The sequence below is a fragment of the Rana temporaria genome, chromosome 1 (assembly GCF_905171775.1).
Source record: "Rana temporaria chromosome 1, aRanTem1.1, whole genome shotgun sequence".
NCBI lineage: Eukaryota > Metazoa > Chordata > Amphibia > Anura > Ranidae > Rana > Rana temporaria.
The window spans coordinates 368,010,192-368,035,139 of record NC_053489.1 but is presented as its reverse complement, the minus strand read 5'-3'; the positions used below and the strand labels follow the sequence as shown (position 1 = coordinate 368,035,139).

Sequence of the window (24,948 nt, the reverse complement as noted above, 5' to 3'; positions counted from 1 at the left end):
GTCGGGGGGTACCCTGTTGTATTCCCCAAACTTTGTGTGCCAGATCATCGGTGCATGTTGCATGCTGCACAACTTTGCCGTGAGAAAGGGCCTGGAGATTGACATACGTAATGACCTGACCCCCGAACCAGACATTCCCCCCCCCTAACCGAGGCTACCCCGTCTGCTGAGGGAAGAGCAGTCAGGAGATGCCTCACAGTAGGCATCTTTGCACGTTAAACATACACACACAGATTGGGGGGATCTGTAGTGGATTAGGATCTGGGGGTTTTAGTTGATCATAAGCTCAATAATAACATGCAATGCCAAGCTGCGGTTTCCAAAGCGAGCAAAGTCCTTTCTTGTATTAAGAGAGGTATGGACTCCAGAGACAGAGATATCATTTTGCCCCTGTACAAATCATTAGTAAGACCTCATCTGAAATATGCAGTTCAGTTTTGGGCACCAGTTCTCAAAAAGGACATCGGAGAACTGGAGAAAGTGCAGAGAAGGGCAACCAAACTGATAAGAGGCATGGAGGAGCTCAGCTATGAGGAAAGATTAGAGGAACTGAATTTATTCACTCTTGAGAAGAGGAGAATAAGGGGGGATATGATCAACATGTACAAATATATAAGAGGTCCATACAGTGAACTTGGTGTTGAGTTATTCACTTTACGGTCAACACTGAGGACAAGGGGGCACTCTTTACGTCTAGAGGAAAAGAGATTTCACCTCCAAATACGGAAAGGTTTTTTCACAGTAAGAGCTGTGAAAATGTGGAACAGACTCCCTCCAGAGGTGGTTCTGGCCAGCTCGGTAGATTGCTTTAAGAAAGGCCTGGATTCTTTCATAAATGTACAGAATATAACTGAGTACTAAGATTTGTAGGTAAAGTTGATCCAGGGTAAATCCGATTGCCTCTCGGGGGATCAGGAAGGAATTTTTTCCCCTGCTGTAGCAAATTGTATCATGCTCTGCCTGGGTTTTTTGCCTTCCTCTGGATCAACTGTGGGTATGGAGTTGGGTGTATAGGATTTTACTGTGTTTTTTATTTTGTTTTTTTTATTTTTTGTGGTTGAACTGGATGGACTTGTGTCTTTTTTCAACCTGACTAACTATGTAACATTCATCATGGCACAAGAAGAATGCACGCATGCACACCACTGTGGTCCCTAGCTCACACACACCACATCCACATCACATTGGATTAGCCCAAGTCCACCATGCAGGACTTGGGAGCAGCAACGCCACGTCAAGGCTCCAATTATGTTGCTGTCCATTCATACCACATTCACACGGTCCTGGGGATCACTTCTCCCTGACTACCGAGGGTGACACCCCTTTTCCGGCAGGAATGTCACCCCCACATTCAAACACCAGTCACACTGTAGCTTGCACTACTGACCGTGTGCTTGGTCTACAAAGAAAAAAAAACCATAACCTGAGTATTAAAAAGAAACAAAAAAACTCATAACCTGAGTATTAAAAAGAAACAAAAACAAAAACATCATCGGCGCTGACGTGGCCCACGCCTGGTGCCACGGCCCCGGCTCCTCATGGTAGACTCATGGGGGGGAAATCAGGAGGAGGAGGAGCATCCCCTGGTCTCTCCACGGCTGGCGGCCTGCCCTCCAACGCCAGGGCGATGCGGGTGAGGACCACATTGGTGTCGGCCTGCAGCAGCCTTGACTGCCTCCCCTCCACCTGGATGGCAGCTGTATTTTCCCTGACAGCCTCTTCCAGGGCGTGGACCTCATCCACAATGCCTGCTGTGGTGGCCTGCAGATCCCCCAGGCAGGTGACCACAGCAGCAGAATTGGAGCCAACATCCTGGACAGCTTCCGTCATGGTGGCATAGGAGGCCATGCTGTCTGCCATACGCTCCATCTGCTTGGCAGGCTCACCCAGATGGTGGGTCTGGCGGGCCTGTTCCCTCCTGAGGTGTTCCGGGAGGACATCAGACACCCCCCTAGTCTTCCTGGTCACCTTCCTGTGGCCAGAAGAGGCTTGGGGCCGTGGAGAAAGGAAGACCCTTGAGGGGGGAAGACCTGTTGGGGGAGGACCCTGAGGGGCTACCCCTGATGGAGGTATGACTGGTCCCAGCCAAAGGGGAGACTCCAAATAGAGGCAGACCTCGTTGCCACTCGTCACCTCCTCCTCAACCACCTCCTGAGGAGAGGTGTGGCCACTCTCCTCCACTGATGAGTCATGGCTTGCCAGGGGGTCTGACTCTGACTGATGTCCGGGGGATGGTGTTGAAGAGCCACCGGCAGCAGATGGCCCAGCACCCTCCTGCACATCTGTGGATGACACAAAACATTCACATGTTGGAGGACCCACACACTTGTCACATGTTCCCTTCCACCCCCACACATGCTACACACCAGATAGGAGATAAAACACACTTGCCTGTCCTCAAGGCATCCTCAATGGAGTCAAAGCCCTCCACTCCCTCCACTTGATGCCTGTGGAGACACTGGGCAACCACCTGCTCCTCAGGAGTAAGCGTCAAAGTAGTTGCTGGTCCCCCTACAGTGCCCCTGGCATGATCCCTCATCTTCGCCATCTTACCTTTGACCAGGCGATGCAGGTCGTTAAGTTTTTTTTTTTGGATGTCATTGGTGGTCCTGACCTCGTATCCCAACGCATTGACATCAGCCGCAATCTGCGCCAGGATCTCCGTTGTCCTGGCCTTTGTGGTGTTGGCACTCTCTGCACCATGGAGGTAGACATCAAACTGGGACATGGCCCTGATGATCACCTCCTTCCCCTGTGGGAAAAAGTTCAGCTTCCTCCTCTTCTCTGAACCTGGAGCAGACATGGCTAAAAAAAAACAGCACCAAACCAACCAGCAAAAAGTACCTTGCTTCAGGGGGGGAAACAAGCGGATGTACTTTTGCGCTCGACGGGAGCATGTCTGGGCGTATCTCAGGGATTACGCCGAGCCTAGTTCTGAGCATGCGCAGAGAGGCGCGGGACATGCGCCGTTCGGCCCTTCATTTGCATGGGGTCACGGTTCATTTCAATGCAACACGCCCACTTCCTTCCTACTTTGAATTACGCCGGCTTACGCCTATGAATTTTACGTAGCGCAAAAGTACATCCGCTTGTTTCCCCCCCTGAAGCAAGGGTTGAGGCGGCGTAGCGGAAATTAGATGCGCTACGCCGGTCTATATATACGCTGCGCTACGTGGATCTGGCCCTTACTGTATATGAACACTCAGTTACAAGGATACTCCATTTAGAGGGGAGTCCTTGCTTTGGACACTTTCAATATCACTCCATAGCATATGTATTAGTCACGTAATAATTTTAAGGGTGTTATTTTCCTTTGTGACACAACATTTAGAACCCGCTTTTGGGGCGGGCTCCGTATTGGTGCTGCACTTTATTTACCTATTTTTAATGCAATATATCCTTTTGTTGTGTTGGCTGCCCACTTTTTTGGTTATTTTAGGATTAGCGCAATATATTCACTTTTTATACGAAATCTCAGTATGTTGCTATCCATTTACATGCTAAACGTATTTTCTTTTTCCGTATGCACGTTGTCAATACCGTTCTCCTATAAGGGGTTATCCATAAGTATCTCCATAGTTCTTGATCTCCCTATGGCCATCTTAAAATTTCTAGTATGGAATGTCCGTGGTCTGAGACACCAACTGAAATGCACTGCAGCCCTGCCCTTTCTTAGAGATCAACGGGCAGACGTGATAGTCTTGGTGGATACTCATGTGCAGGGATATTTACAGCGGCGATGCGGCACCCCTGGATTAGCTGGACCTTCCATACCACTTACTCCAGGGGTGCCTCGGTGCTCGTGGCCAAGTCTGTATACTTTGAACTCCAGTCAGACCCACAGGTCAGATGTGTCTTGCATGTCAAAATAGCAGGTAATTAATTACTGATCCAACCTGGTATGTTTCCCCCCCTCCCCCGTTTAACTCCACCATTCTTAGTGAGGGATTCTCATTAATGGCCAAACATCCTTCCATACCATCTATCTTGTTGGGGAACTTCAACATGTTGGCCAACCCCTTCCTGGACCTAGGGTGGCGGACACCTAGGCCAGACCGAGACACCAGGTTTGCAGCCTGATACTGAGCTTTAACTTAGTAGACACTTGGTGACATGTGTACCCCACACGTCAGGCATACGCTTGTTACTCCAGCCCCCATTCTACCATGTCAAGGTTAGATTCTATTTGGCTCTCTAGTACCATGATCCCCAGGCTGCAAACTCCTGGATTTGGGTTTGGCCCCTGACTACTCTCAGACCATTCCCCGTATTGGGTTGAGCTGACACCAAATAATGACCCCCCCATGATTGAACTGGAGATTAAACCCCTTCTGGTTGACTTATCATTCCTGACACTGATAGATTAGCCTTGGGATGGGGATTCTTTTTCATTGATAATGCAGCTATGTCCTCCCCACTTATAATATGGGAAGCAATTAAAAAGGATGCTAGAATGTTGTTCATCAAATGCCTTTCCAGATTCAGACGGGACTCCAAGGCTGGCTATGATTGGGCTATGGCTCGGCTGAATGAACTGGAAGAAAGCACTGTGGCAGAGCCATCGCCAGTCTGGCTGGCACAATTGAAACTTCAAGCCAGGGTGTTCTACCAGATGTGCCGGGAACGGGCCAAGCATAAACTATTCTTTACCAAACAAAAGATCTTTGAGCAGGGTGAGCCCCCACTTGGACTCCAGACCTCCAGTAGTTATTACACTACACTCTGCTACGGAGGGTGTGCTTACGGACCCTGCAGAGATTTGTTCGGGAGTTTGCTACTCACATTCAAGAAGTGTACACATCTAAAGTCGACTACCCCCCCCACAGGACCTGGAGAAACTTCTTAATGACCTCACGCTTCCTAAATTAACCACTACTAAACAGGTAGACATACTGGGGGCTCCACTAATGGCAGACAACATTACCTCGATATCTTGCACTTTGTGAAAGCCAAGGACGGGTTCCGATGGCCTACCCATTGAATTTTATATACATTTTTCTGAGACATTGGTCTCTAGGCTCCTCGCTTTTTACCGGGCAATGTTGGAGTCCTCTGCCCTTCCAGAATCAATGCGCTAAGCTATTATAGTGCTCATTTACAAACCCATTAAAGACCCCCAGCTGCCAAAAGTCAAAATATTAGCTAATATCCTAGCCATGCGTCTTAATACGATCATTTTCTCCCTAATCCATCCGGACCAAATGGGGTTCATGCCAGCCAAAAATATGGCCTTTAATACCAGGCTTCTCTTTATGAACATTCAGGCCTCCCACCGACAAATTGGATCCAGAGTGATTGTCTCCAGAGATGCAGCTTAGGCTTTTGATTCAGTTAAATGGCAGTACCAATGGCAGTGTCTTCGCTGCTTCGGATTTGGCTCCAACTTTATTAAGTGGCTCACTATCCTCTATCCTGCTCCGCAGGCCAGGGTGGTGTCCAACGTCTGGACCTCTGGCGCTTTTCCACTTTCAAGGGGAATGCGCCAGGGATGCCCCATTTTGCCACTCCTGTATGAGCTGGTAGTGTAGCCTCTGGCAGTCCGCCAGACCCTGAGGGTGACCGCCAGAGGCTCCAGCGCATACCGGAGTGGCAAAATGGGGCATCCTTGCATGTTCCCCTTGAAAGTTGAAAGGCGCCAGAGGTCCGGCCGTTGGCCAAATCCATATCTAGAAGGTGGAGCCTCTGGTGGTCACCCTCGGGTAGACGTGCATTTTTTTTTGTTCCGAATCGAAATTCGGACACATTTTTCAGTATTCGGAAATTTGTATGCATCCGAATTTCCAAATTACAAAAGTAACGAATTTTTACAAATTAAAAAAAACGCAAACAAAATTTGATTCGAAAATTAAATCCTAGTTGAAAACAAAATCGAATTAGAAGAAATAGAAATCCATTTTCTAAAACATACAATAAAATAGAGTATAAAAAATAACGCAATAGAATAAAAAATTATGGAAAAGAATATAATAAAATTTAATAGAATGTAATAAAATAGAACATGACCGTCTTCCGAAATTCGAATAGTATAAATTCGAATTCAAGAATAGATTGGAAAATCAAAACAATGGAAACTAAAATAGAAAAGAATAGAAAAACAATAGAATAAAATATATAATATGATATTTTATTCTATTCTGTTCTATTGTTTTTCTTTTCTATTCTAATATTTTCTATTCGAATTCATTCTTATACAAAATTCAAATTTCTTATAGAATGAAATTGAATAGAAAATATTATAATAGATTAGTTCCGTATTAGAATTTGAAAACAATTTGACCGAATTCAAATAAATGTTGATCACATTCGAAAAAATTCTACCGCATGCGAAAAAAATTAGACTTCGAAAAAGTAAACTATATGTAACCATTTTCCAAAATTCGAATTTTGTAATAGAATAGAAAAGATTAGAATAGATCAGAAAATAAAAAACTAGAAAGACAATAGAACAGAATTGACTAAAATATAACATTCCATTTTGTTCTGTATATGTATATATATATATAAATATAATGTATGTATGTATGTATGTATGTATGTATGTATGTATGTGTATATATATATATATATATATATATATATATATATATATATATATATATATATATATATATATATAAATCATTTTCCCAAATTCAAATTTTGTAAAGAAGGAATTTGAATAAAAAAGATTATAATAGAAAAGAATAGACTAGAAAAACAATAGAATAAAATATAATATATCCTTTTCATGACTAAGCCTATTTCTGACATTTGGTGTTTGAAGTTAAAATCAGTATTTTTTGCTAGAAAATTATTTAGAACCCCCAAACATTATATATATTTTTTAGCAGAGAATCTACAGAATAAAATGCAGATTGTTGCAATATTTTGTGTCGCACGGTATTTGTGCAGCGGTGTTTTAAACGCAACTTTTTGGGAAAATTTACTTTCATGAATAAAAAAAATGTAAAAGTAAAGTTAGCCCATTTTTTTGGTATAATGTGAAAGATGAGGTTACGCCAAGTAAATAGATAACAAACATGTTATGCTTTATAATTGCACGCACTCGTGGAATGGCAACAAACTACGGTATCTAAAAATGTCAATAGGCGATGCTTTAAACTTTTTTTTTTATGGTTACCAGGTTAGAGTTACAGAGGAAGTCTAGGGGAGGGGGCGCTTTAAAAAAAATCGTATTTCTTTTAGTTGGTTTTATAATATAAAATTTTGTTTTAAAAAAAAAAAAAAAATGATCACTTTTATTGCTGTCACAAGGAATGTAAACATCCCTTGTGACATTACTAGGTGGTGACAGGTACTCTTTAGACCCCCGATCCCTCCTTTGCACTTCAAAGTATTCAGATCGGCTGCATATTTTTTTGAATCCGGCGCCATTGATAGTTCCGAGTAACCTGGAAGTTCTGTCATGACGCCACCTCCGTTTTTACATTGCGGAGACTGAATCAAAGCCATTTACGACTTTGTTCCAGTCTGGGGCGAGACACGAGGCAGCAGATCGTGAATCGGGTCTCCCGGTGGGGCGAATGCTCGGTCAGAGCGGCGGGAGGGGGAATGTAGCTGCGGGCATCATCCCGGTATAACTCCCGAAAGCTGAGGCGGCAAAGTATTAAATATTATATTTTATTCTATTCTGTTGTATTGTTTTTCTAGTCTATTCTCTTCTAATCTAGTTCTAATTCATTGTATACGAAATTTGAATTTCAGAAGATGGTCCTTTATATATATATATATATATATATATATATATAAAATAAAGATAGATAGATAGATAGATAGATAGATAGATAGATAGATAGATAGATAGATAGAGTAGGCGCGATTTTGTGTCAATCTCGCTCCCTTTCTCGGCGAGATTGAGCACCTACGAGCCCCATCGCGGGAGCCAGCGCCGAGCTGGCTTGCCGCGATAGAGACAAAGCCGTCATAGAAGCGACGGGAGATCCGACTTGGATTCCCGCCAATTCTACACGTGTGCAGCGTTTGTTATGAATCCTGAGGGGGAAGTCCCCGCCGGATTTTAAATAAAAATCCGGCATGGGTTCCCCCCTCAGGAGCATACCGGGCCCTTAGGTCTGTTATGGGTTGTAAGGAGAGCCCCCCCTACGCCGAAAAAACGGCGTAGGGGGTCCCCCTACAATCCATACCAGACCCATATCCAAAGCATGCTACCCGGCCGGCCAGGAAAGGAGTGGGGACGAGCGAGCGCCCCCCCCCCCTCCTGAGCCGTACCAGGCTGCATGCCCTCAACATGGGGGGGTTAGGTGCTCTGGGGCAGGGGGGCGCACTGCGGCCCCCCCACCTCAGAGCACCCTGTCCCCATGTTGATGAGGACAGGGCCCCTTCCTGGCCGTTGGTTGTCGGGGTATGCGGGCGGGAGGCTTATCGGAATCTGGGAGCCCCCTTTAATAAGGGGGCCCCCAGATACCGGCCCCCCACCCTAAGTGAATGGATATGGGGTACATCGTACCCCTAACCATTCACCTGTAGGAACAATGTTAATAAACACACCACACAAGGGTTTTTAAAATAATTTATTTTTCTGCTCCGGAGGCTCCCCCTGTCTTCTTTATTAGCTCTGTTTACCAGGGGGGGCTTCTTCTTTGACGTCTTCGGGTGGGTGGGGGCCGCCGTCTGGTTCTCTTCCACCGCCGGGGGGGTCGCTTTTAAAAAAGCCCCCACCCCCCGGCGGGTTTCCTCCGGCGTCTTCGGCGTGGGGGCTTCTTCTTCCGCTATCCCGACGGGTCTTCTCCGCTATCCGGGGGGTCTTCTCAACTCTCCGGGGGTCTCCTTCTATGTTCGCCGCTCTCCGCTGTTGACTCGGCGCACCCCGGTTCTTCCTCCAGCTGTCCGGTGCCTTCTCCTTCAGCGCTGAACGTCTATCTTCTTCTTCCGTGCTGCGACGTATTCTTCTTCTTCTTCCGGGCTGTGACGTCATCTTCTTCACTTCTCCAGATGGGTAGGTATCCACGTGGGTAGGTATCACATGGGTAGGTACAGAGCATGATGGGACTGTGAGGCCTATATAGGTCCGATGAAAGCAGCGCACCTGCCATTTCAGCGAGAAGAGCCGGCGTGTCAACATCTGGAGAAGTGAAGAAGATGACGTCCAGTTAATCAGCTAATAGTTTATTCTTGTACTTTGTTCTGTTCCAGCCACTGTGCTGCTTTTCCTGGTGTATCAAAAAATTGGGGCCCTTCTGCTGTCATTATTCTTAGACGTGCTGGATATAGTAGTGCATATTTCATTTTGTTCTTTAATAGGTTACGTTTGATGGGTGTAAACTCCGCCCTACGTTTACTAAGTTCTGGAGAAAAATCTGGAAATAATGAGATCCTTGAGCCATTATGAAAAATGTCCCCTTTTTCTCTTGCTCTTTGCAGTGCTGCTACCTTATCAGTAAAATTGAGAAACTTCAGAAGCAGGGGCCGAGGGTGTCCATCCTTAAGGTGCGCTCTGTACGGGATTCTATGGGCCCTTTCTATTGCAAAGAGTGATGAAAAGGCATCTTCCCCAAAAATGTCTCTGAACCATTTTTCAAAAAATGTTATGGGGTCCGTACCCTCACTATGTTCCGGGAGGCCTACCACCCGAATATTATTTCTGCGTAGCCTGTTTTCAATTTCATCAAGTTTAGATGCCTGCCATCCATTTTGTTCCTTTAATTCTTGCATCTGTTGTTTTAATATATACACCTCATCCTCCACTTGACTCACTCTCTCTTCCGCTGATGTTATCCTTTGTACAGTCTTTTGTAATTCCTGGCCCATTATTACTAATTCTTCCTTTATTTCTTTTATCTGGTTGGTCAAATTATTCAATGACCCTCTGCATGCATTTATGGCGCTTAATATCTCCTTCAGTGTTGGCTCTTCCTCCCGCCTGGGGTCATCTGCTATGTTTCCCAAGGGAATTTCTACGAGGGTTTTTACTGATGCCGTAGCGCCCCCCCCCCTTGGGATTCCACCACAGGGTTTTTTTTTACTTTGGGAGCTGATGAACCTTGTCCGCCACTTTTCCTGTCCATTGCTGCCCCTATTTGGTTTTTAACCTGTGTTTGTGAATGCTGTGCCACTTTTCCAGGCGATTTTGCTAGGGTATGTGAAGACTGCTCCAATTTGGCTGCTCCTACCGCTGCTGCTGCTGCCTGCGCGGCCTTCTCTTTATCTTTCGCAGCGCGTGTAATTTGGGGGCACCCACTCTCATGATTGGACGGTCCTTTTTTTGTAGCTGCTGCCGCCATTCTTCAAAGAAATAAGACCAAGCAAAAAAAAAAAAAAAAAAAAAATTTGTGTTTCCTTCTCTTTTTTATAGTGTGCCTGGTATACCAATCTGCTCAAAAATAATCGCCAGCAGTCACCGATCAGTACTCAGCATACCTCAAAACAAGGCACTCTAATAGCTCTTATTTTAAGCCGCTTCTACAACTGTTGCTGTGCTTACACAGACTCCCTCTAGTCCTGTGTCACTGTCACCTACTACTTCATATAACTTTAAGAGCCATCAACAGGAGAGAGACAAAGTAATAAAGGCAATTATAAGAAGCACATATAAAACGCAGCAGCTCAGCAATAGCAATAGCCCAGGCAATGACACTGGCATTCCATTAAAATTCCAACTCCAATTAGCGTTTATTTACAGTTCGTTACTCACGTGACCTGTCCAAAGTGGAAGTAAAAGTCCTCAGGTACTGGGATGTTTTATATTGGTCACGGAGGCACAATGATGCGATGATCCGCTCAAAATCTGTATTTTCCCGCTATATTTTGCCGATATAGATCCTCAGACGCCCTCCATGTCTTACTCATGGATTACTTCCTGTAGCACCTTTCTCCCTCCTGATCATCCGGCATATCTATAGAGCAATACAGTGGCCTGCTACTCCTGGAACAAAGCAGTGTGAAGCTGATAGGGATAGAGCAGAGTGGACAGAGATCTGACTCTAAATACTTCTGTGCCTTTGGAATTTTATAAATTTTATGTATTTTATGAACTGCAGCAAACAGCAAAAAATAAAACAGATAAATATGCAGCAGTTGGTTTTCCCTCCGTCAGGGAGCTCAGCACACCCAGGCTCAGCCGGTCAGCAAATTATATAGCCTGTTGCAGAGAGGAGAGGGGACACCCACGGGGGCACACACGGCTGTTCACCCAGCCACACACCCCTCTATCCGATCATGCTGTGCTACGCTATTCAGTGTCACTGCAGCTATTAGTGTGGAGAGAGAATCCCCGTACAGAGGGGATGGGAGCTGGAGGCTGAAACAGCTGGAGGTCACCTGATCCAGCAGAGAGCACAGGCAATCCCCCTCTGACGCGCTGCACGAAGGGGAGGGGAGCCCAGCCGAGCCCCGACGACTCCGCGATGCCCAGGGTATCCAGCTGCTGTGACGAGACGGCACCGAAGCCACCAAGGTAAGCCGCACACTGCACTATCCTGTGCGGTGTGCAACGCACGCTATTCGGGCATCCGATACAGGGGGGGGGGGGCTGGAGCGAGGCAGCTCGAGATCACACAGGCATCTCGCTCCTCACAGACTCACTCCTTCCACATCCGGTCACGCCCTCCCTGCTTGGGATTTCAGTGCAGTTGAATTAATTAGTTAAATGGAATCCTTGGTTCATTTTTAGACTACAGAACTGACCTACCCTTTTTATCCCCCTCTTTTTCTTCTTTCTTCTTTCCTCTTTTCTCTTTTCTCTTCTTTCTTCTCTTCTCTTTCTCCCCCCTTCCTCCCCTTCTTTATAATGTTGAGACATTTTTTCCCCAGTTTCTCTCTGTTGTTATTCTGTGTAGCTTATTTTTATATACCGGGTTATAGGTATTCTCTCACTTGGTCATTGACCCGCAGGATCTTTGTTTTTTTTTATCCTGTTATGCATACCTCTTATTTGTACCTGGTCGCTATTAAAAAATGTGATATATGTATGTTATCCTGTGGCTTTGTAAACTACTATGCCTGGTATTTTCTCTTTTGTTACCAATAAAAACTCTTTTGAAAACAAAAAAAAAGAAGAAAACTTGTTAGTCTACAAATGACTTGAGACTGTGGTGGAGGTTCACCTTCCAGCAGGACAATGACCCTAAGCATACAGCCAGAATTACAATGGAATGATTTACATCAAATCATATTCATGTGTTAGAATGGCCCTGTCACGTACCTGATAAGAGACTGAAATACTGAGGTCGGCCTCTCTATTTTCAGCCCGGGCCCCACTGAAGTTGAAACACAGGGTACCAAGGGACAGGAGGAATAAGAGTGTCTGTGGATGTTGATTGAAGAACCTGCAACAGGAGATGTGACTCTAAGAAGACTGGTGAACCAATGGATCAGGAGCAGCAGTATTGTTTAGACGTCTAGCCCAGGTTAAAGGGGCACTCTGTTTATGCTGTTCAGGACATGCAGCTTGTCAGGATTCTCAGCAGACTGGAGGCTGGAACACTGTGATGCACAGAGTTGTTATAGCAGACAGCCAAACATGCACTTGGACAGGAAGCCAGGATCAGAGGCAAAAGCATGGTCACAGGAATAGCTGGGGCATTGAACAGGCGAGCAGCGAGCTACCGAATCGTGAGGGAAACCTAAGTCAGGAAGTGAGCTGGGTCAAGGGTAAACGACAAGACAGAAGCGAAATTCAGGATCAGGTCAAGAACGAGCCGGGTAAGCAATAAGGGGATCGTACAGGATAAACTCGGGACACAGGGCACAGCTGAAGATCAGTCAGCAAAGGACATGGGGATGAGTACCCTTTTAAATGGCACATCTGGTGCCAACAGAAATTGTGCACGTTCTTGTGCGCATACACAAGCCTGTTAGCCGTTCTGTGGGAATTATGCACATAGCTGTGCGCCAGACACCTTCGGATGCCCACTAGAGTCTGTTTTTCTTGGGGAAGTCAAAGATAAGCTTGCACCAACCATGGAGCGTGGCCGTTTGAGGATGGTTCCCAGGAATTATCCTCTGGACCGTAGCCCTTCCATTAAATGAAGAACTGGGCATGACGTCTTCTCTTTTTGCAGTCCAGGATGGCCTCTATCTCATATTCCTTGTTACATTCGAGTGGAGCAAAAGCTTCTGAGCCTCGATCCGGAAAAGGGGTTTGAGACTGTTGGTTTTAATAAAACCTGAAACACAGCGTGAATCCTCTGATTCTTTTGTAAAATTAACTCAAATGCCACAGAACTGATCTTCCTCTTTATTGAAAATGGCCCCAGGTACCTCGAAACAAGCTTCTTTGGATGGACACCTACATTTTAGGTTTGCTGTAGACATCCAGACCTTCTTTGCTGTTTTCAAATTCCCTCTCCTATCAAAAATTGTTATAACTTACCTGAGCCTTCAAGATAGTTTTTCAAAAAAGCTGGTTGTTCGTATTGAGAGAGTTCAGTCTTTCTTGCACAGCTGGTATAGCAGGTTCCATAGACACCTCAGGCAGGGAGAAAGGGTGATATCCATATTTGGCATAGAAGGGAGACTGCTTGGTGGAAGAGTGGACACAATTATTGTACGCAAATTCTGCCAATGAAAGGAGGGACACTCGTCTTGCGAGAAAGATGAAAAGCATCTCAAATATTGTTTTAAGTGTTTGATTTGTCCTCTGGGTCTGCCCATTTTGTTTCCAGGTGGTAAGCAGGCAATAAACTAAGTTCAATGTTTAGTGCTTTACACAAGGCCCTTCAGAACTTGGAAGTGAACTGAACTCCCCGATCGGAAACATTGTTGTCTGGAATGCCTCACAATTTCCTTGATGAAAGCAGAAGTAGTCTTGGTGGCAAAGGGAGTTCCTTTCAAGAGTATGAAGTGTGCCTTCTTTGACAGACGATCAACTATTACAAAAATTGCGGTGAAACCTTCAGACTGGGAATGCTAAGATGCATGGAAATCCTACTCCATGGCTTTTCAGGTACTGGAAGTGATTCCAACAGACCCCAAGTTCTGGCCCGATCAGATTTTGTTTTTGAGGCATACAGAACAAGATCGGACATAGTCTTTACAGTCCTTCCTTAAAGTGGTTGTAAACCTCAATCTTGTAAGTGTACCTATAGGTAAGCCTATAATAAGGCTTACCTATAGGTACTGTAAACATGTCCTAAATGTGCACCATTTACTATATATGCAGTTGATGACGTCATCAGCGCATGCGCTCTAAAAGAACGGCCACCTGGGCCGTGCCTTCAGAATCCTGTGCCATAAATGGCAGCTCCCCTGCGCATGGGTGGGAGTGACATCATCACAGTTCCAGACAGTCACACAGCCAGAGTCCGCGGTCCAGAAAGAAAGACGGATTAAGATGGGGACGGCCTGGTTAGAGATATTTCAAGTTATAAGCTATGAATAAGAACTAACGCACAGTGTGAAACGTGTTGGCCTTTTCCTGATTGTTTGCTGTGGCGTGTGATGTTCTGTGACCAGTTTTAATAAAAAGGAACGTTTTTGGAGTGCGGCTGTCCCAGCTTCTGCTCTTCAATTTTAGATATATTTTAAGTGTGAACACCTGGTAAAACACTACAATTTATGGACTTTATTTTTCTCACACTTTAGGTGTGGATTTTGGATGAACACTTATGAATATTTGTTTAGAGATTATACATATATTAGTATAATTTCATACATTTTTTTTATCCCCTTTGTCATGTTTAATCACTAATACCTTTTCACGTGGTGATTTAGTTTATATATTTTACATGTTTTCAATGTTTATATGATTTATGAACATAGCGCTACAATTTTTTTCATAAAAAAATTGCATATAGATGACTATGCATCGCTAAAATGCTTAATTTTCAGGCAAGTTTTACATACTAGCACATTATGACTTAAACTTGCAGGCTAGGGAAAAAAAGCACCCAGGGGTTTACAACCTTTAAATCTGGCCACCAAAAGCAACAGGAGACCAGGTCTAAGGTCTTACGGATTCCAAAGTGGCCTTCCAAAGGGTGATTGTGACCCTTTTTAAGGATGAGAAACCTAAATTATTCAGGAATTAAGATTAGTCGATTGTGAAAATAAAGTTCACCCCTCAGCTATATATATACCCAAATCCCAAATATAGATCTTTTATGTGTGTGTGTGTATTGTGACAGTACAGTTCCCTGTCCTGGTAATTGTCACCCTGGATTTTTTAAATAGGCAGGGGCTCCAGGGTTATTTTATGTGGAGGAATCTGTTTGATCAGTTTCCTCCAAAGTTTGTAAAATCGACTTGGGAACCTGGAGCCCAGAGATTCCATAGTGATATGGGTGGGATGGAATCTACAATCCTGGGACATGTTTTTTGGAAACAGCCAGGATTCTGGCTGGTTGATTGAGCAGGTGGGTCCTGGGCTTATAGTCAGGACTAGGGTTCTGGGCCCAACCCTCCCGAGGAGTCCAGGTGTGCAATGGAGAAGCCAGAGTGCAGGCTTGCAAGGGAGAAGCATGCATGTCTGCATGCTATAGTCACAAGGCCCAAAGCTGTACAGTGGTTGTACAGGAACTTTTGGTATTTGGCCAAGAGGGCTAAAGCGTAAAGCCTAAGCGGCAGTATTTTTTAAGAGAGCCAGGTGGCTTGGTATTTTCCGTTGATTATTATTTTTCTGCTGTAACAACTTGAAACCCCTGCGTGGGAAGTGTGAATGGATGTTTTTTTATTTAACCACTTGACCACCGGCCCTTTTTTGGCACTTCTCTCCATGTAAAAATCAAACATTTTTTGCTAGAAAATTAATCAGAACCCCCAAACATATATATATATATATATATATATATATATATATATATATATATATATATATATATATATATATATATATATATATATATATATATATATTTTTTAAGCAGACACCCTAGGGAATAAAATGGCAGTCAATGCAACTTTTTTTTTCTCGCACGGTATTTAAGCAAACGCCTTTTTTTGGGGGGGAAAAAAAGTTTCATGAATTAAAAAATAACAGTAAAGTTAGCCCAATTTGTTTGTATAATGTGCAAGATGATGTTACGTCGAGTAAATGGATACCTAACATGTCACGCTTTAAAATTGCGCACACTCATGGAATGGCACGAAATTTCGGTACAAAAATCTCCATAGGCGACGCTTTAAATTTTTTTTACAGGTTACAATTTTCGAGTTAGAGGAGGTCTAGTGCTAGAATTGTTGCACACGCTCTAACGCACGCGACGATACCTCACATAGTTATATAGTTAGTCAGGTTGAAAAAAGACACAAGTCCATCCAGTTCAACTACAAAAATAAAATAAACAAACAAAATAAAAAACACAGTACAACCCCATACACCCAACTCCATACCCACAGTTGATCCAGAGGAAGGCAAAAAAAACAGCAGAGCATGAGATCCAATTTGCTACAGCAGGGGAAAAAAATTCCTTCCTGATCCCCTGAGAGGCAATCGGATTTATCCTGGATCAACTTTACCTACAAATCTTAGTACTCCGTTATATTCTGTACATTTAGGAAAGAATCCAGGCTTTTCTTAAAGCAATCTACTGAGCTGGCCAGAACCACCACTGGAGGGAGTCTGTTCCACATTTTCACAGCTCTTGCTGTGAAAAAACCTTTCCGTATTTGGAGGTGAAATCTCTTTTCCTCTAGATGTAAAGAGTGCCCCCTTGTAATCAGTGTTGACCGTAAAGTGAATAACTCAACACCAAGTTCACTATATGGACCTCTTCTATATTTGTACATGTGGATCATACCCCCCTTATTCTTCTCTTCTCAAGAGTGAATACATTTTGTTCCTCTAATCGTTCCTCATAGCTGAGCTCCTCCATGCCTTTTATCAGTTTGGTTGCCCTTCTCTGCACTTTCTCCAGTTCCCCGATATCCTTTTCTAGAAATGGAGCCCAAAACTGAACTGCATATTCCAGATGAGGTCTTACTAATGATTTGTACAGGGGAAAAATGATATCTGTCTCTGGAGTCCATACCTCTCTTAATACAAGAAAGGACTTTGCTCACTTTGGAAACGGCAGCTTGGCATTGCATGCCATTATTGAGCTTGTGATCAACTAAAACCCCCAGATCCTTCTCCACTACAGATCCCCCCAGTTGTACTCCCCCTAGCATGTATGATGCATGCATATTCTTAGTCCCTAAGTGCATAACTTTACATTTATCAACATTAAACCTCATCTGCCACTTAGTCGCCCAATTAGACAGAGCATTGAGGTCGGCTTGTAAATTGGAGGAATCCTGCAAGGACATTATTCCACTGCATAGCTTGGTGTCATCTGCAAAGACAGAAATTGTACTTTTGATCTCAGACCCAATATCATTTATAAATATATTGAAAAGTAAGGGTCCCAGCACTGAACCTTGGGGTACACCACTGATAACCTTAGACCATTCAGAGTAAGAATCATTAACCACTACTCTCTGAATTCTGTTTGTGGGGTTTGAACGGCGTTTACATATGTGGGCGGGACTTGCATGCGTGTTTTGCTACTGAGCGCGAGCTACCGGGGACAGGGGCGTTTTTAACCACTTGACAACTAGGCACTTGAACACCCTTAATAACCAGACCAATTTTCAGCTTTCGGTGCTCACATTTTGAATGACAATTACTCAGTCATACAACACTGTATCCATATGAAATTTTCGTCCTTTTTTTTCACACAAATAGTTTTCTTTTGGTGGTATTTGATCACCTCTGCGTTTTTTTTTCGCTATAAATTAAAAAAGACTGTACATTTTGTTAAAAAAAAAGAATGTTTCTTAATTTCTTTTATAAAATTTTGCTAAAAGTATTTTTTCTTCATAAATTTGGCCACAAATGTATACTGCTACATATCATTGGTAAACAAAAAAAAATGTGGATATTATTTAGTCTGGGTGAAAGTTATAGGGTCTACAAGCTATGGTGCCAATTACTGGAAATGTATCAATTTGATCACACCTGATGTACTGACAGCCTATCTCATTTCTTGAGACCCTAACAAGCCAGTAAAGTACAAATACCCCCCATATCACCCCTTTTTTTGGAAAGTAGACATTCCAAGGTAGTTGGTAAGAGGCATAGTTATTTTTCCGAATCGGACTGAGACTCTGAGAGCTCCCCGCTGCTCTCATTGGTCATGCATAGGTGTTGGTAGGCCTCCTCAGTAGTAAAAAACTTTTTTGCCATACTGGTGGCACTGATGGGCACAGGTGGCACTGGTGTGGCTCTGCTTGTATTGGTGTGGCACTGGTGGGCAAAGGCGACACTAATGTGGCACTGGTGGGCGCAGGCGGCACTGGTGGGCGCAGGCGTCACTGCTTGGTGGCACTGCTGTGCTTGTACTGGTGGGTGCAGGTGGCACTGGTGGGCACAGGCTGTAGTGGCTCTGGTAGCACTGATTAGCGCACAGGCGTGGCACTGGTGGGCACAGGCGTGGCACTAATGCAGCTCCTTGGGGCACTTTGTGGCACTGTTGGGCACTGCTCAATGCAAAAAAACGTAGTTTGGGTCTCAATCACTCTCCTCTCACGCTGGTTCAATGTGAGGGGAGGAGAATGATGAACTGACCCTGCTGTCCAGGTTTGTTTACATTTGTGATTGCCCAGTCATTGGACGGAGCGATCACGTGGTAAACGGCCGCTGTCATTGGCCGTTTACCGAGATCCATGTTGCTACGGGTCCCGTGGACCCGGCGCACACGGAGTTTCCCGTGTGCGTGGGAACGATTCTCTGGGAGGACGTTGATTAACGGCCTCACAGAATTAGGCAACCGCCCTGTAGCTGTACTTTGGCTATAGGGCGGTTGTCAAGAGATTGAAAAAATGTTTTAATTTTATTTTTATTTTACTTTATTTTTTATTTTTACAATTTTTTTTTAATTTTTTAATTTTTCATCACTTTTATTCCTATTACAAGGAATGTAAACATCCCTTGTAATAGGAATCACTGTGACAGGTCCTCTTTATGGAGAGATGTGGGGTCAATAAGACCCCACATCTCTCCCCCAGGCTTACAAGCATGAGATTGTGAAAAAAAATTCACCGATCTCATGCCGACAGCCGCAATTGTTTACTTCCGGGTACCGGGCGTGACCTCATAACGTCGCGCCCAGCCTCCGACGGTCATAGAAACGATTGGTCACCATCTGGTCTCCAGTTCCCAGCCAGCCCCGGCCAATTCGCTCTCTGGGCCCCCGATGGCGTGGGAGAGCCCGGAGAAGCACCAGATGACGGCGGAAGGGGGCGTGCCCTCCCGCTGCCTATAAGAACGATCAAGTGGCGGAACTGCCGCTTTGATCATTCTTATCGTGCAGAGAATCAGCGGCTGAAGACTGTGATATCTGAATGATGCCTGTAGCTGCAGGAATCATTCAGATATCACCGCACAAAGTCGAGGACGTCCATGGACGTCCTCGGTTGTTAAGTGGTTAATAAAAGTGGGCCAAAAAACCCTTAAAAAAAACACAACTGGCGTGGACTCTGGTATGCTCTACACCGGGGATATGCAATTAGCGGACCTCCAGATGTTGCAGAACTACAATTCCCATGAGGCATAGCAAGACTCTGACAGCCACAAGCATGAACCCAGAGGCATGATGGGACTTGTAGTTTTGCAACAGCTGGAGGTCCGCTTATTGCTTATCCCTGCTCTACACACAGAAGCTAAACAGCCCCCAACATTACAGTATATATAATATATGTGTGTGTGTGTAAAGGTAGCTATAGCTTCCAGTGAGCTACTGGGGGCAACATTTAGGTAACTAGAGTACCTAAAACCAAGGCACATATGTTGTCAAAATCTTACTGCAGCCTCATGAACAAAGAGAAAATATGTGCCAGCACAAAATAAAAGCCATGTTCACAAATGCTAGAAGTTTGGTTAATGAAGTGGAAGGACTGGAACTGCTGATTCATGAGGAAGATTTTCAACTTTGTGGGAGTATCAGAAACATGGTTTAACAGCTCACATGAATGACTTGCGACTGTCCAGGGGTACTTCCTGTATTGAAGGGACAGGGTGGGCAGAAGAGAAGGAGGGATGAGTCTGTATGCCAAGATTGATTTGCCAGTAATAACGAGGGATGACATTGATATTGGCCAAAGTGGAGGAAAAAATCCTTATGACTGGTGCTTTTAAAGTGAAGAAACAAAATAGATCTGTATAGTGGGTGTATGCTACATGCCCCCTAACCAGAAGCCGAGTGATCTCCTATCGCAGTTAGAAACAGCGGCAAGGCAATGTTTTTATCATGGGGAACTTCACCTATCCAGATATTAACTGGGCAGACGGAACTGCTCGGACATCTAGGGCTCTTCATTTCTAAAATGTCTTGCAGGACAATTTCATGTGTCAGTTGGTGGAAGCCCCAACTAGAAATAAATAAAATGCTCTGCTAGACTTGCTAATTACAAACAAAAGAGATATGATTGTAGATGTGGAAGGGAAAACTTGGGAAACTGTAATCGCAAAATAATTATGTTCAACGTTAATTATAGGAAAAGGAAACACAAGGGTAGTACAAGAAAGCTACATTTCAAAAGAACCAACTTTACTAAACTGTGCTCTGTACTAAATGACAAAAGTCAAAAAGCAAAGAACACGGAGGAAAAATTAGTGATGTAAAGCTAGGTTCCACTCGTTTTTCGTTTATTAAAAGTCAGCAGCTACAAAAAGTGTAGATGCTGACTTTGTATAAACACACTTCCCTGTCCCACGGTACAGCGATGCCGGCCCCTGGAGCCTCGCTCCTCTACCCCTCCTCCGTGCGCTCCGCTATTAGCCAGGCAATTTTCTGGGACCTGTGGTCTCCCAGAAGATCGCTGGCAGTAGGCGGCCGAGAAAAGGAAGTGGGACAGGACGTCCCACTCAAAACAAGGTAGCTCTCCGCTGACATCAGTCGGGGCAGCGCGTCATGCCGACTTACAATAAACCAGACTGAATTGGTAACTAATAGGGCAAATGGAATAGCCATTTATTTATCAAACATTAAATTATAAGTATCAAAACATGTGTTTTGATTAAGCAGATATACTTGGTACCAATGTCAGAAGTCACGGATGTTTTGGTTGTGGTCAAATGCCATTCACACCTTCAGCTGTGAAAAGGTCTATATCTGGCTTTCCCACAGAGCTGGAAAAATGACGTGTGTATGTTAAATTACCATCTGCATATCACCAAAGAGTTGGATGTGACTCCAAAAGAGTCCTATTCGAGGTGCCACCTTCTTCAGAATATATAAATTGTACTATGAGGCTCTTGGCTCTTTCAGAGCAATCATTTTGAATGTATAATCATGTACTGCATTATTCTCCCTGCTTGTGGATAGCTACATGCTTGCATATTAAATACATAATCTTGGATTCGGTTTTAGCAGTCAACGTTGCTGAAACCCCTTGAGTTCTGCTGTTTCCCTATCATAACACAACAGATCTAGGATAGGTCTGACATCCCTGTTTTGGTTTTGGAACTGTGAAAAGGTTTGAATGGAATCCTGATACTCTGGGGCTAACTCTATGATTACCCCTTGGGACAACAGGTGTTCCAAGGCCAACAGCAAAGGCCTTTTTTTTCTGGATCTTTGACAACTCTTGATCTCAGAAAACAGGGTGACCGAAGTTCTCTGAATTCTAGCTTGTAGCCTGAGAACACTGTGGAGATGACCCACTTGTCCTGAACTTCACTCCGCCAGGCGTTTACAAATTGCAGCAGCCTTCCCTCCACTCGGCCGAGCGGGGGCATCCCTTCATAGGGAAGTTTTGGGAATCCGCTTAGACTTTGAACCCCAAGTCCTTTTCTGCTCTTGGTCTTGGCTCTGGGCCTTTCCACTAGTGTTAGACTGGGGAGACCGTCGCCACTGCCTGGAGAATGAGGTTCCAGGGGCTGGAGAAAGAACACTTAAATGAAGGACGTTTACTCTTCTTAACCTGCAACAGAGTAGACTTACCTCTGGTAATCTTTTGGATGTATTTATCCAAGTCATCCCCAAACAGGTGTCCTCCCCCCAAAGGGCAACGCTGCCAAGTATTTCTTGCAAGAAACCTTGGCCTCCCACTTGGCCTCCCAATGTTTTAACCAAAAGGAACTGCGCATGAGTACCTGCAGGAGATTCAAGCGAGATGCTTGCTGAACAGAGTCCATAATCAATCGCAAAACACAAGGCCTTAGGGAGGAGGTTAATCATCTGCTTCATTTGTTCCTTGAGGAACTGACATACACCAATTGCTGCAACTGCAGGTTGTACTACAGCCCCAGCAATGGCAAAAGAGGCTTTTAATAGGGACTCTAGCTTTTTATCAGTTGGATCCTTAAAACCCTGCGCATTGTCTATAGGACAGGTCAGGTTTTTGTTTGCACAAGAAATGGCTGCATCTATAGTCTTAGTGAAACCTTCCCTCATAGGATAAAGGAGGGAAAACTGTTTATCTGGGTGAACCCAGTCATCATACATCAGTTTATCCAGCAAGGGATGAACTGGAAAGGAGCTTGCAGCCTGCAGGGATTTCTGAGATCCCAAAGAGGAAACGGAGGACCTAGAAGCTACAACAGGAGGCAATTTGTAAGTGGCACGCACCATCTTTGCATAATATTGCACCTGCATTTTTAGCAACTGAGAGGTAGCCGGAATCCTCTCATCCCCTGGTACCTCAGACTGCACATGATCCTCATCTCCAGAGAGGGATTTTTCACCCTCAGAAGGCTCATCTGATGAGAGAGCCAGAGCAGATGAAGGGGGATCTACCCCGTTTTCTGCTATCTTTCAAGGAGGTTGCGATAATAGTAGCAAGTCCTTCCTTCTAAGCCATCCAAAGCAACTTTTTAAGCGTCCTCCGTGACGTATACAGGAGCTGCCATAGGAGAAGCTGCAAAACCATCCTGTGAGGCTGCTATCAGGCTGACAGGGGGGGATGGTAAACTGCAGGCAAGCTCAGAATCCTTAGACGTACGCAGGGATTTTTTGGTGCCTTTTTTAATAGCCATTGAACCTCTTCTCGGGGACTTAGTCCTTACTGCAAAGCAAAGGTACTAGCCACAAAAATAAATGCGATCACTGTTGTGCTATAGTCTTACAATACACATATATCAGCTCACTGCACAACCTGATGCCGAGTAGGAGTCTTAGGTTTGCCTGGTTTAATCCACAGGGATGCTTACAGCCCACAGCTCTGTGTCCATAGCGCATTACAGAAGGCTTCTGGCGTGCTGGGCTTTTAAACCAGCCTCTTGGCGCCTGCACACAGGTGTTCCACGTTTGCACTAGCAACCACGGCCCTCCCCTATCCATGTCTCATTAAGACAGCTAAAAGCACGCTCCCGGCGTGCGCGCCACTGTCATGGCAGCGCCCAGGAGAACAAGGAAAGGGGAGAGAGATTACTGGGGGCATCATCAGGGGGGGGGTAGAAGAGGAGAAGCTGGGGGAAGTGGAGAAATTGGTTCCTTTTATATGCAGCCACCCACTTGTGACTGGGCCCTGTTGTTCCGCCACCCGGCTGGGAGGAAAGGGCCCTGTCAGGGGGGCCCTTCATGGTTTCTTGCATCGGGGCCTTGAAGGTTCTAGTTACGCCACTGAGTTGCACCTATGTGCTGCTGCTTTGTTGCAGCCATATTTTCATACACCTATTCACTTTTATTTATGACCGTTGGTCCCCCCCCCCCCCTTCACATCCTACTTCCTAACCTGTGTCTGGGAGGAGAAGGAAGCAGGAGGAGAGGCTAGCTCGCAGGGGGCTTCCAAATCCATTCCTGGACAGGGTTGTGGGAATATAGCCCAGACACCGGGCACCCCCTAGCTTTCATCCGGAAAGCAAAATTCCAGATTTTAACAGGTTGCTGGCAGTGAGATGTGTGCTGTGTTTGTGCCTCCTGGACACTCAAAATAGCTAGGTTTTTACTCTGTAGGTGCCACGCTGTCAATGTGCATGAACCTTTAATATTTAGTTCTTAGGTGTTGACTCCAAATTGCAATCAATACTCGCATTGGGATCTGTGTTCAATATTTAAAAACTGTAGCTGAATGGTACTTAAAAGCTTGAACAAATCTGTCTGAAAGCTCTTAAAACATCTCTTACTATTCTCATTTATGAAAGTTTTTTTTTTTTTTTTGCTTTGTCATTTTTTATTGTAATGTTATTTCATTGTTTCATATTCTGAACTTTTTTGTCTTTTAATGCAGCAAGTTTCAAACGACCAGTTGTGATACTGGGTCCTATATCTGACATTGCACACATGAAGCTTTGTTCAGAGTTGCCACAGGAGTTTGAGTCTGCAGGTGAGAATATCCTTTAAAAAATATTTGACTCATTGGATGTATTCCCAAATAAAAGGAACCTTTGAGGATAGAAATGTGAGCTGCCATTGCCTCTGATTTTTAAAGGTACAGGTTTGGGGTCTGCCATCCTGATCCTAGCTGTGCTATCTAGTCACTGACCTCACAGGAATAGGGTTCAGACTTTTCAGGACTTGCTGGCTGTTTGTTTTAAAAAATCAACAGTGGCAACAGTCATATTACTGTTCTCACATAATGACTCATAAAGACCTATATTTTTATACAGGGGGGCTACATTTTTTTTCTGACATTTTTAATCTCAGTAGCGCAACATGGTTATCAAAATTTGTAATGAATAAAAATTAAAAGGGTGCAACAAAATATAAAGTGCAAAGCATCAACAAATAAATAATAAAAAATCCATAGTGATTGCAGATAAAATATACAGTCTATAATGTGATAACAAAAATAATAATGTAGCGCTGACATCTTCGCATATTAATGTGTGTTTGCATACTTTAATACAGCGTCTATGGACATTGTTATGTTTAAGTATTTAGAGCCATCTAGTGACCAAATACTGGTAATGCAGAGAGATGTTTTTTTTTTTTTTTGGGTTTCCTTGGAGACAAGGACACACAGCGATTTGGGAAACAATACCAGTTGTTCGGGCAAGTGATCTGAGGGTGGAGTCAGTAGATCCTGGGGTTACAACGCAGGTATTTTGTATTGCCTTACATTGTATTCTAT

The 24,948-nt window shown here is 44.4% G+C and overlaps 1 protein-coding gene across 3 annotated transcripts in view; it reads left to right on the top strand.

Moving 5' to 3' along the window:
• Positions 1 to 24,948, top strand: part of TJP3 (tight junction protein 3) — a 432,362-nt gene that overhangs the window by 298,981 nt on the left and 108,433 nt on the right. For all 3 annotated transcript variants that reach the window (XM_040322292.1, XM_040322285.1, XM_040322278.1), the window contains exon 15: positions 24,106 to 24,201. In XM_040322292.1, the coding sequence (XP_040178226.1) occupies positions 24,106 to 24,201 (96 nt within the window). The remainder of the gene's footprint in view (positions 1 to 24,105; positions 24,202 to 24,948) is intronic.